At 44.8% G+C, this 12,376-nt stretch overlaps 1 protein-coding gene and 1 pseudogene across 2 annotated transcripts; both read right to left on the bottom strand.

The window, feature by feature from the left end:
• Window positions 1-9,190: 9,190 nt before the first annotated feature.
• Window positions 9,191-9,766, bottom strand: LOC147456914 (uncharacterized; annotated as a pseudogene).
• A 109-nt stretch (window positions 9,767-9,875) lies between these two features.
• LOC147456913 (uncharacterized) lies at window positions 9,876-12,376 on the bottom strand. Of its 2 annotated transcripts, none has more exons than XM_086511992.1 (2): window positions 11,401-12,376; window positions 9,876-10,801 (listed from the first exon to the last, which is right to left on the bottom strand). In XM_086511992.1, the coding sequence occupies exon 2, from the start codon at window positions 10,209-10,211 to the stop codon at window positions 9,876-9,878; it is 336 nt and encodes a 111-aa protein (XP_086368118.1). In that variant the 5' UTR covers window positions 10,212-10,801; window positions 11,401-12,376. The 2 variants fall into 2 exon arrangements, with proteins under 2 accessions (XP_086368118.1, XP_086368119.1); XM_086511993.1 differs by having other exon boundaries at window positions 11,517-12,376.

The following is a 12,376-nucleotide window of genomic DNA, read 5'->3' as shown; positions in this document are numbered from 1 at the left end:
ACCACGTCCTTTACTGCGATTATTTCCGTGCAACATCATTTCAAATAGATACAAAGGTTTCAAGGTTGCGGGGAGGGGTACAAACCACCCTCTCTACCTCAGATATCAATAATTTTATTTCTTAGCCTTCTGAGTTTTTTTATGAAGACTTTTAATTTCTTTATGAGTACTTTTAGATGTTTTCTAAGTACATCTTTTACGTACTTTTAGATATTTACGATTAAAAATTAACCCATCTAGTACACTCATTGCACTTTATTCTCTTTGAATTTATAGTGATTTCTTTTTTTATTGAAATATACAATAATTTTTAATTAAAATTTTACTTTTTAGGTCACATATGACTAAATAAAAAATTTGTCGCGTGTGCAAGACGTCGACTAGGATGATCGTGGCTCCCTTGGAGGCCCTGAACGTGATCGATGGCTCAAGGAAAAACTCCCTTGTCCCTTTCTCCAAGTGCCAAAGGGCAATCCCTCGCTTGAGGTGCATTGCATTGGAGCACATGGAGAACGAAGGACTTTGGCATCCTCGAAAAAGCACTCGGAGAGATGAGAGCCCCACTCACCACTCCCTTGAGGAGGTGCCCCGTTGGTCTGTTTTTGTTGGTGGTGCATCAGTGCGCAAAGCCGAACGATAGAGGCAAGATCTATTGGACGAATTGGGTGCACCGCATGGTGATCCTCCAATTAGCTCTACTTTGAAAGCTCCTTTTCCCTCTCACTCATCGCACTTTGAGGTAGAGGATTGCCAGCCATGCACTCAACGAGCAGCGGTAATGGAGGACAGATTGATTGCGAGTGCCCAAACACCTCTTTACAATGGTGCATAGTTCTCACTGCTGTGGGCATCATTGGAAGTCCTCAACTTGCAAGTAAAATTTGGTTGAATAAAAATTTGCTTGAAGCAATGCAAGTGTCGATGCACTCCTTGGGTATGTTTGAAATATGATTTTTTATACATCTCTCTAGCTCATTGTATGGTGTTGCGTCCTTGTTGCAATTATTAATTCACCTCTTTGTTGTAGTTTGATGGAAAAAAGGTTTCCAGAAAGATCACCACATGCCTCTTGATCGTCAACGAGCTAGATCGTATGTCACTGCACTTGGAATGGAGTATGAGCGCATCCATGCATGCGTCAATGATTGCATGCTATACCACAATGAGCAAGCACATGCTACCCCATGTCCCATGTGTGGAGAAGCATGATGCAAGACCGGATTGAGTGGGATGCACCTACCCTGCAAGGTACTGAGATATTTTCCTTTAATTCCTCTCATTCAATACATGTTTAAAAACATGTCTATCGTGGAGCTTTTTGTGTGGCATACCAACCACCACTCGAATCATAGAATGATGCATGTCACTGTCAATTCACCTGCATGGAGGCACATCGAAACTCCATGGCCAAAGTTTGGGTTGGAGCCTCGAAACTTGAGGCTTGGGTTAGCAAGTGATGGTGTCAACCCCTTCGGCACTAAGTCTACTTCATGGAGCACTTGGCTTGTGGTGATCATCAACTACAATATTCCACCATGGAAGACAACCAAGAAGGGAAATCTAATTCTTTCCTTGCTTGTGCTAGGGAAGTACAAAGTGTCAAATCTTGATGTCTACCTTGAGACCCTCATCAGGGAGTTGGAGGAGTTATGGAGAGGAATTCATGTTGTAGATGTCTCACTTACAAAGGGGGGGAGAGAAGCAATTGTGAGGGGAATCCTTATGTGGACTATGCATGACTATCGTGGGCTTGGAGAGAATTTTGGTATATCCTATCTCTTTCTCTCTATCTCTCTCTCTCTCTCTTTATCCCTCTATCTCTCTAACCATATGATATGTATGCAAGGTTGTCCACATCGGGTCACAATGCATGTCCTACTTTCGGGCCATCATCGGTGACGGAGAGGCTTGATGCCTTACGCAAAGTAATCTATCCAAAAAACCATCGTTTCTTACCCCAAGGTCATAGCAAGCACAAGGATTCAACAAATGGGAAGACACCTCTAAAGACACGATGGAAAATTGGGCAACCATTTGGAAAGAGAACTACAACAACAATCCGGCTCCGTATCCTCCAACAAAAGGTATGTCAAGGTATTCCATATTTTTAAGACTTTCATTTTGGAAGGACTTAAAAATACAACACCTCTTGGATCCCATGCTCATATTCAAGAATGTAGCCTAAACACTATGGAAACACATTATTGGCAAGAAGTACTCATGGGGTGCGAGGGAGGATTTGAGGCTTTGAAATGTCTACCCGCCTCTTCTACTCCACGTCGTGCTCCCAATGGAAAGATTGTGCTTCCTTAAGCACCATGGATGCTAGCCAAAGAAAAATTAGACAAATTGAAGGGTACCATTGCTTCTATTTGCACACCAACAGGATAAATGAGTGTTGGAATTAAAGTTGTAGGAAAATACACACAACTTGGATAAGACAAAGGAAGCTCAAGGAACACACTAGACAGTGTGTTACTTAGTGTGCAATGGAAAGATAGATAGCCCTAGAGTGATGGGCATATATACAATGCACGGGGGAAAAAACCTCCTAAAGAGGGAAAAAATGCCCCAGCAGTCCTAGTGTGTTCACACACATCACTACCACATGTATATGGTAACCAATCCCCCCTGGAGTGATGCGGTGAACGAGAGCTGGCACATGAGTAAAGGGAAGTGCCATACCCTAAGGACATGATTAGTCCACAAAGGAGAGTAAGCCCAAATCTTTGCGGAAAGCTTTGAGCTTCTCACGAGACAATGTCTTTGTGAAAAGATCTGCAAGGTTGTCCTTTGTTGGCACATAAGCCAAGCCAATCTCTCCTCTACTAAGAGCTTCTCCCTGACATATTGGTAATGCACCTCAATCTTCTTTATGTGAGCATGGAAAATTGGGTTCCTCTCAACTACCAATGCGCTCTGTTTGTCAGTGTAGATAGTGTTGGCAGTGTCCTATCCAACACCCAAATCATCCACCCATAAGGCGTCTGAGCCATATACACTGAACCGTAGCTGTGAAGACTATCCTGTACTCAGCCTCACAACTAGAAGTGGCCACAGTAGGTAGCTTCTTGCTCAACCATGATATACATGAACTGTCAAGCATAAAATAAAAACCTCTTGTGGACACTTGCGTGTCAAAACAACTAGCTCAATCTGAGTCCAAAAAGGCATGTAAGCCTGGGTACAATGATCCCCCTTGGGATAAAACAAGCCAAGATGTAAAGTGCCACTAAGGTAGCAGAAAATCCTCTTGACAGCTTGCCAATGCTTAGACCTTGGGCTATGCATAAATCTACTACATGTGAGACTAAAAACTGAATATCTGGCTTCGTGCTGCATACATAAATGAGGCAGCCAATAGAAGTTTGGTAAAGAGTGACATCAGCAAGATCACCAGCATCATGTAAAATCAACTTCAAACCTATTTCCATGGGAGTTTCAGTAGGTTTGCAATCCTCAAGTCCAAACTTACATAGCAATGTCTATCACAGTGTTTAAACTGTATGCCCAAATAATGATGCAACATCCCCAAATCTTTCATCTTGAAAGTAGCATTCAAATCAGCCTTAAATTCAGCAATATGTGGCTCATTGGGACCAATGATCAGAAAATTATCCACATAAAGAATAACAATAAGAAGTACATCACCCTCACACTTTACATACAAATGTGCTTTTTGTTGGACTGTTACAAAAGCATCGTTTGACCAAATGAGTGTCATCTCTCTCATACCAAGCACAAGGAGATTGCTTTAACCCATACAAAGCCTTCTTACATCTGGACACTTTGTCCTCTTGTACTTTCTTGACAAAACCACGAGGCTACGTTACATAAAATTCCTCAAATATGTCCCAATTCAAGAAAGCAGTAACAATGTCTGATTGATGTACATCCAACCAAGATGATCTTCCAATGCACATAGAAAACACACAGTAGTCATACGACAAGTGGGAGCAAAAGTCTCTTCATAATCTATGCCTTTTTGCTGTGCATAACCCTTTGAAACAAGTCGAGCCTTATGGCAATGGATCTGATCATCCGGCTTGCGTTTCAACTTGTAAACCCACTTTGTACCAATGGCCTTTTTGCCAGAAGGCAAATCACATAAAGTCCATGTGTCATTTTCTATAAGTGCATCATATTTTGATTTCATGGTAGCCATCCAATTTTTTGAATTCTGTGCTTCATCAAAAGATAGAGGTTTCTCAACATCATGTAAACTAGACACAACCAAAGCATAACAATCTAATGCGTAAGATGCATGGCTAGAGCCTGAAGGAGTATGACTAGACAAAGGTGAATCCAATTTACTGTCATGCAATGTATGCACCAGGCATTTTGGCATACCTCTAGCCTGCTCATTTTCAGCCCTTTCCTCATCAAGTACATCATGTATGTCTGCACCAGTAATAGGTTGATCTGTAACATTTTTGGTAACCCCCATAGGCTGTACATTTGCCTCATTGGAATTTACATTCAAACTTCCAGCACTGAAAAGAGGCAACAAAGTGTCATAATTGTCCTGTGAGCTTACATTACTGTCTCTAGTACATGACAGCAAGGGCTCAATAGAATCTTCCACAAACACTACATCCCGTGAAACCATAATTCACTTTGTTTGCGGATGATACAATCTGTAACCTTTGCTTTTAACACTATAACCAACAAAAATACATTTGAAACCTTTGCACTCTATATGTGGCACCAAAGCATATTCCAAACAATCAAAAACATGCATGCGCTTAATAGAAGACTTTCTATCATGCCATGCTTCATATGGAGTAATAGATTTCAAAGCTTTTGTAGGACACTTGCTAAGTACATAAGTGGCACACATGATGGCCTCAAGCCAAAAAGAATGCGGCAAAGCTTTACTTTTGACCATATATCATCGTGCCATTTTCGTAAGTGACCTATTTTTCCTCGCAGCTACACCATTTTGCTGAGGCATATAAGGCACTATACATTGGTGTTTTATCCCACGACTAGCCAAAAATGCATTAAATTCATGAGACATATACTCCCCCCCTCGATTGGAACGGAGGGTGCCCATAATACATTTCGAAACATTTTCAGCCATAGCCAGAATTTTTTTGGAGCGCATAAAAACTTCGGATTTTGCTTTAAGAGGAAATACCCATGCATGCCTTAAGTAATCATCAATGAAAGTCACAAAGTACAGGTAACTACCCAAGGATAGAGTTTGCATGGGTCCACAAACATCACTATGCACAAGCTGCAACCTGCATGTGGCCCTAACTGAACCATCCTTTGGAAACTTAGAACATTGCATCTTACCCAAAATACAGCCTTCACAAACATATTTGACAGGTGCTTCAAGAAGCGGTAAAGAAGCAACCATATCAAATTTCTGCAAATGCAGCAAACTGGAAAAATTCAAATGCCCAATATGTGCATGCCACAGTTTTGCATCTGAAATAGGCCTTGAATCTGCAACTGCATTTGCAATATTTTGTCCACACTTGTCATACAGAGTGAGCTTATACAACCCATGGCACAAAAAGCTAGATGCAATAATTTTATCACCAAAACTGAGATTATGAATTGTACATCTCTCATCCACAAATTTGGCTACAAGCCCAAGTCTAGCAAGTGCAAATACAGATAAAAGATTCTTCTTGATCCCAAGTACATAAAGTGTATCAACAAGTGTGAAAGAACTGTCATTTGCAACAGTAAGCACAATCTTTCCAACTCCCTGAATCGGATAAGAGGCATCGTTGGCACAAGTGACTGAATTCCCACGAGGGATAGAGTCGAGAGAGGTGAACAATTCACGATGTAGGTAATGTGCTTTGTAGCACCACTGTCGAAATACCACACATGTGAGTCTGCAGCAACTGACAAGCATGCATCATGGACAACAGGATTGAAAGTGCACTCAGCACTAAAAGCCCATCTGCATCAACATCAACATCAAAGTCTCCTTTCACAAAAGACTCAACAATGGCTGCATTTGTAGTGGAACCAGTATTTGCAGTGGAACCACCCTCTTTCTTCTTCGCCTCTTTGGCCTTCAATTTAGGACAATGATTAATCAAGTGATCATTAGATTTACAATAATGACAACGCATATTCTTTTTTCCCTTATCCACAGAATTTCCAGACAAATTGTTGCCAACAAAAGCATTAGTAACATAGGTTTTTCCACTTGTAGTAGAACCATAAGAAGTGGCTACATTGCTATTACCACCTTTTCTTTGAGAAACAATAAAAGTGTGTTCAACTGCACGTTGCCTAGTCCTATTTTTTCTGGAAAGCTACTTTTGCAACAGCAATGTGCATAATGGATCAAACTTGACAACTTCAGGATTTCCTTGGGTCATAAGTCTCCAGGTACTAGCAAAAGTCTGGTAAGAATCTGAAACGTATCAAGAACAATCTGCACAAGGGAATTGTCTGAAATGACTTCACCAACAAAAATAAGTTGCTCATTGATATCCTGACACCAACAAGGAAAGTGTCCATATCATCTTCCTCATGCATAATCTTTGATTCTAGCTCTTTATGCAGAAAAGCAATTTTAGCCTCATTGCGGTTTGCATAAAGACCTGCTAGAATATCAACCTGTTTTGCAAATTTCACTAAACAAATGTGAAGAGTAATGGTGTGCTTCATAGAAAACACAATCAATGCATGAGCCTATGCAACCTTTACATCCCAATGAGCTTGTTCTGTCGTAGGCAAAACAACTCTAGTAGTAGCAATCCTTGCAGCAAGACCTACAACATCCTCAACATCGCCTACATCCTCAAAACCATGACGTTGGAAAGGACGAAGTAGGAACAAACCCAGCACATAAGTAAGCTGCCTCTCTATAGCCCATGATAAATTCTACACCCCTAACCACAAAGAAACTCACACAAATGCACAGACTCACCTACGAGAAATCACAACTACACACACTCGACCATCCCACACCTGTACCCACCGATGCATACACTCATCCGAAATTCTGTAAACACACTCACACAGGGACGCGACACAAACCTCGAACACACATACAATTTGCCCGGACAATCTCTCTCCCTTTCTCTTTGCGCACACACACACAGACCCAGAGCCAACGCTACCACGGGCGAGATGCACAAGACGAGATAGACGAGAAGATCGGTGGCAAATCCAACACAAAAAATAAACCAACCAGACCATAAATCCACTTATGCATAGCAAAAAACAAGAACTCCGGTACAATGATGGCTAATGTCGACTATGTGCATTGATGCAATCCTTGGCGGCCCTTGGCAACCGGTGGTGAACCCCACCACACGGTATGGAACCCCTGCTCGGACGAGCCCAATCCCTCGCCGTTTTTTATGTATCCACATATCCGCCTTGGCGCCCTGAATCTTTTCCCTTGTCGGCTCTGGCAGACCATGGCCCTCTCTGGCCCACCATGCCTATCCTAGCTGCTGGCGACTTTTCCCTCTGGCTACAACTCACCCTTCTCACCATGGACTCGTTATCCAATTGCTGGCCCTTTTGTAACCTGTGGCCTTCATTACCATCAGCCTACCTTTCCCTTCCATGAACCTCCTCAGATGGCGCTGCTCTCCTGCTCTCCAATATGGAAGCTTCCTTCATGGCCAAGCCCCTTGGCGGCCTTCCTCTTGCCCCCGGCTCCCTCTTGGCCCTCCCTCTCCGCCTGCTCAACCTTTCGCTGTCCTTGGCCCTGGCTTGGTCTACAGCCCCCGCCACCTCTTCTTCCCTTCTTCCTTCAACTGTGTTTGATTTTTTGAAGCTCTCCTGGCTTCACACTATGCTTGTCCAATCCCTGGCGGCCCCTCATGACAACTCCCCGGCCTCCCTCCAATGCCTAGCGCTTTTTCTTTTGCCAACCTGCACCTGCTCACGGCCCATTTGGCCTCTCCTCCTCCACGTAATTGGCTGCCGCTCACGGCCGAGCTGACTGCCATAGCGTCTGGCAGACCCCTTCAACTTGAGGCCTTTCATACTCCTCTGTACAGTCCCCCCCTTTGGCGGCGCATTCTCTGCATGGCCCTTCACAAACACAGCATCCTCTCCCTGCAACCAGCAACCTCACCCTATCTGCAGCTCCCTCTGTAGTGTCGCCCTCCTTTTTTGCTATTGCATAAGGCACCCCACCATGTGCTATCCAGCTCCCCTGCATGCTGTGTTGCACTTGGCCGACCTGCCCCTTCAAGCAGCTCCCCGCACGCCGCATGTCTCCACGCGCTTCCGAACCCCTCACCTTTTATCTGCAGCGGCGCCATCCTTCATGCAGCAGTCGTTTTTTATAAATTAAGCTTTAACAAATTTTGGGTTTTGCCTCCTTTCACACGCCATCTATAGTCGACTTTAGTCTATGAGAAAATAACTTATGCGCAACTTAGTTTTGCATTGCTCGCTTGCTGACACTATTCACTATAGTGAAGAAAACTTATCCTCCTACCCCAGTCGATCTCACATCACATAACGCCCGTAAAAAAAAGCTCTTTGTACTGTCCATGGTTGTTGGCCAACAATCGGATATAGGTCTTTGCACAAGCCAACAACAATCGGATATAGTTCTTTGCACAATAGATCTCTGACCAAAAGCACCACACCGAGAGTGATATGACTGCTATGTCACCCACTTTGAGAGTTGCCAAATAACAACCTTCAAGCTCACAAAAAAATTGAACTCGCCCAGCTTTAGCACCCGTTTTGCATACACCATGGCACCACCACTTAGAGCTTGAATATACTAAACGCCTCCCAATGTAGACCTTTGACCTCTTATGTGTCACATCTGACAGACATATGATATTAGCACCACGAATGACCTGTACAATGCTGCATTTGGCATACACATCTTGGTAGTAGAGTGTCTTGCATGTCCTGCAAGATCTTGATCAAAATCCCATATCACAAACTTCATAGCACATGTATCTAGCACCCCTTGTCCCGTTCCAAACCTTGTGATATCAACATTTGATCCTGTCATCGGTGATAGCAAAAAACACTCGTAACTTCTGCTAGGGAGTGCTCCATCCGTGTGCACCTATCTCCTAGCTGCATCAAACACCTGCTCAAGGTCCCTGTCATTTGCCTGCAAACTGTCATGCCTGGGCTTCTTGCACTTTAATAGGCCAACCATCTTCAACTGTGTTGTCATTGACAAACCCCTCGTTGAGCATTCATGCTCAACCGTAGCATTATTTAGTTAATATAACTGCATAATAAGAAGCTTATAGATAGTAGTTATAGAAGCAATAAATAGATAGAGAGAGATCCAATGGCTGTAGAATCCACCCGGGTCAAATGGAAAGCCATAGGCTCTCCCAAGCATAGTGTAAACTCTACCTGGATAAAAAACATGGCATTGATCATAACCATCTATCTATAAAACGGATATAAACCACCCCAGCGTTGCACTTGTAAACTTGTAAGCTATCCGTGTATGTAGCTCTTGACAGCATAACCCTTCAAAAAACTGTACACATGAACCTTCTTCACACATAAAACAAGCCTGTACAACTTGTAGACCTTTTACATTATCTGTTTCCCAGCCATCGGCTAGAGAGCTCGCCATAGCATGATTTTCTTTAAACAAAATAACCTGTAGCAATCGGCATAGAGGCGCTTGCAAAGAAGCCTTCAACAACATATCCGTTAACAACATGGCATCCACCTGCGATAACTGATCCTCCAAAGCAAACAGCGGCGTACCATCACGTGTAGTCCCTTCAAACAGCACTGGAAAAGACGGAAAGCCTTGCATACCTTTTATTCTCACCATAGCTTTAGCAACCAAAACCTGCTACTCGTCATCTACATCGACCACTGGATCAATGAACCCCCAGTCTGCTTCATCGAAGCACTCTTCTTCAGTCAACATGGTCTTACCATCACAAGGTAAGGAGAGAGGGTTTTCCAACCCCCTGGTCCGCAAAAAATGTCTCTTCACCTGCAATCTGTTGCTCTTTGACCACCTTATCGACATGCATAACATCATATGTCTCATACCTTGAGAAAGCAGACTCCGTTTCCCATGTGATGTCTGTATCCAAGGCAGTGCTATAGCTCAAATACACCTCGGCTTTCTCCACAAACCTCACCGGCTTTGGCACTTCAGCTATCTTCTCCACTGCTTGCTTTTCGAAAGTCAATTGGTCAAGCTCATCAGACGGTACTCGGTAGACTCCTCTTTGTAGTTGCTGACGCCTCATAGGCCCACACGGCATCGTCTCTACTCTGTCATCACGCCTATCCGCTACTACCACATGTGCATCAACAAAGGGTCACATTACCTGAAGCTCTTCCCTAGCAATTGGCCTTAGCACCAATGGACTCGCCAGAACGTGCTTTGCATGTTGCTTCTTTAAAACCTTCTTCGTCCTACTCTGCGCATAGGCTACTGCCTCCTCGTACGTGCACGGTCCTCTATCTCGACTTTATCCTGCACTTTTTCATGCAAGCAATCCACAAACTTGGTCATCTTTAAAAAATCTGCATTCTCTACAGCAGTTACCTTAACCACCTTGCTCCATATGGCCTCGAACTCCCACACGAATGCTAGAAAATCACCATTAAGGCTTTGCTTTAGGTTGTCCATCATCTGCTTCACTTCACTCCGGCCACATATCGGCTTTGGAATGCCGCTTCCAATGTGATCCAATCGTGTCTTTCTTCAGCCTGCAAGCCCTCATACCATACCTTTGCTTTTCCACGAACCAAGAGCGGGAAAGATTGGCCCACTCCCTCTTCTCTTGACCAGTAGCTATCCATCAAAAAAGGCCGTAGTCTTGCAACCAAATCTCAGCATCTTCAGCACCTGCAAAAGTCGGAAAACCCGACCATGCCATTCTTGTTAGATCCTGCTCTTCAAACCGCGACACCGTCTTCGACTTCACCGTGAAGCAATCAGTAGCTCCTCAGTGGGGACACCACTGATGGAAAGGGGGAAGTAGGAACAAACCCAACACACAAGTAAGCTGCCTCTCTATAGCCCAAGATAAATTATGCACCCCTAACCATAGAGAAACTCACACAAACGCACACTATCTGCCAACCTTCACACCACAGACTCACCTACGAGCAATCACAGCTGCACAAACTTGACCATAACCGCAAACACTTGTCAAAAAACCACCATCCCACACCTGTACCCACCAATGCATACACTCATCCCAACATCTGTAAACACACTCACATAGGGAGGCGACAGACACCCCGACCACACATACAATTTTCCCGCCCAATCTCTCTCCCTTCCTCTTTGCACACACACACAAAGACCCGGAGCCAACGCTACCACGGGCAAGATGCACAAGACGAGATAGACGAGAAGATCGGTGGAAAATCCGACACAAAAAATAACCCAACCAAACCATAAATCCACTTATGCATAGCAAAAAACAAGAACTCCGGTACATTGATGGCTAATGTCGACTATGTGCATTGATGAAATCCTTGGCGGCCCTTGGCAACCTGTGGTGAACTCCACCACACTGTATGGAACCCCTGATCGGACGAGCCCAATCCCTCACCGTTTTTTTTTAATCCACACATCTGCCTTGGCGGCTTCAATCTTTTCCCTTGTCCGCTCTGGCAGACCACGGTCCTCTCTGGCCTACCATGCCTTTCCTAGCTGCTGGTGACTTTTCCCTCTGCGTACAACTCACCCTTCTCACCATGGACTCGTTCTCCAATTGCTGGCCCTTTTGTAACCTGTGTCCTTCATCACCATCAGCCTACCTTTCCCTTCAATGGGCGTCCTCAGATGGCGCTGCTCTCCTGCTCTCCAGCATGGCAGCTTCCTTCATGGCCAAGCCCCTTGGCGGCCTTCCTCTTGCCCCCGTTGGCCCTCCCTCTCCGCCTGCTCACCCTTTGGCTGTCCTTGGCCCTGGCTTGGTCTACAGCCCCCGCCACCTCTTCTTCCCTTCTTCCTTCAACTGTGTTTGCTTTTTTGAAGCTCTCCTGGCTTCACACTATGCTTGTCCAATCCCTGGCAGCCCCTCATGACAACTCCCGGGCCTCCCTCCAATGCCTAGCGCTTTTTCTTTTGCCAACCTCCACCTGCTCACGGCCCATTTGGCCTCTCCTCCTCCATGTAATTGGCTGCCGCCCCTGAACCGGCGGCTCTCCCTTGCTCACGCCCGAGTTGATTGCCATAGCGTCTGGCGGCCCCCTTCAACATGAGACCTTTCATACTCCTCTGTACAACCCCCCCTTTGGCGGCGCATTCTCTGCATGGCCCTTCACAAACACAGCATCCTCTCCCAGCAACCAGCAACCTCACTCTCTTTGCAGGTCACTCTGTAGTGTCGCCCTCCTTTTTTTGCTATTGCATATGGAACCCCGCCATGTGCTATCCAGCTCCCCTGCATGCTGTGTTCCACTTGGCCGA

The sequence above is a fragment of the Adiantum capillus-veneris genome, chromosome 5 (assembly GCF_014529385.1).
Source record: "Adiantum capillus-veneris isolate H3 chromosome 5, ASM1452938v2, whole genome shotgun sequence".
Lineage (NCBI taxonomy): Eukaryota > Viridiplantae > Streptophyta > Polypodiopsida > Polypodiales > Pteridaceae > Adiantum > Adiantum capillus-veneris.
Note: the sequence above shows the minus strand (reverse complement) of the source record. Positions and strands in the feature narration are given on the sequence as shown.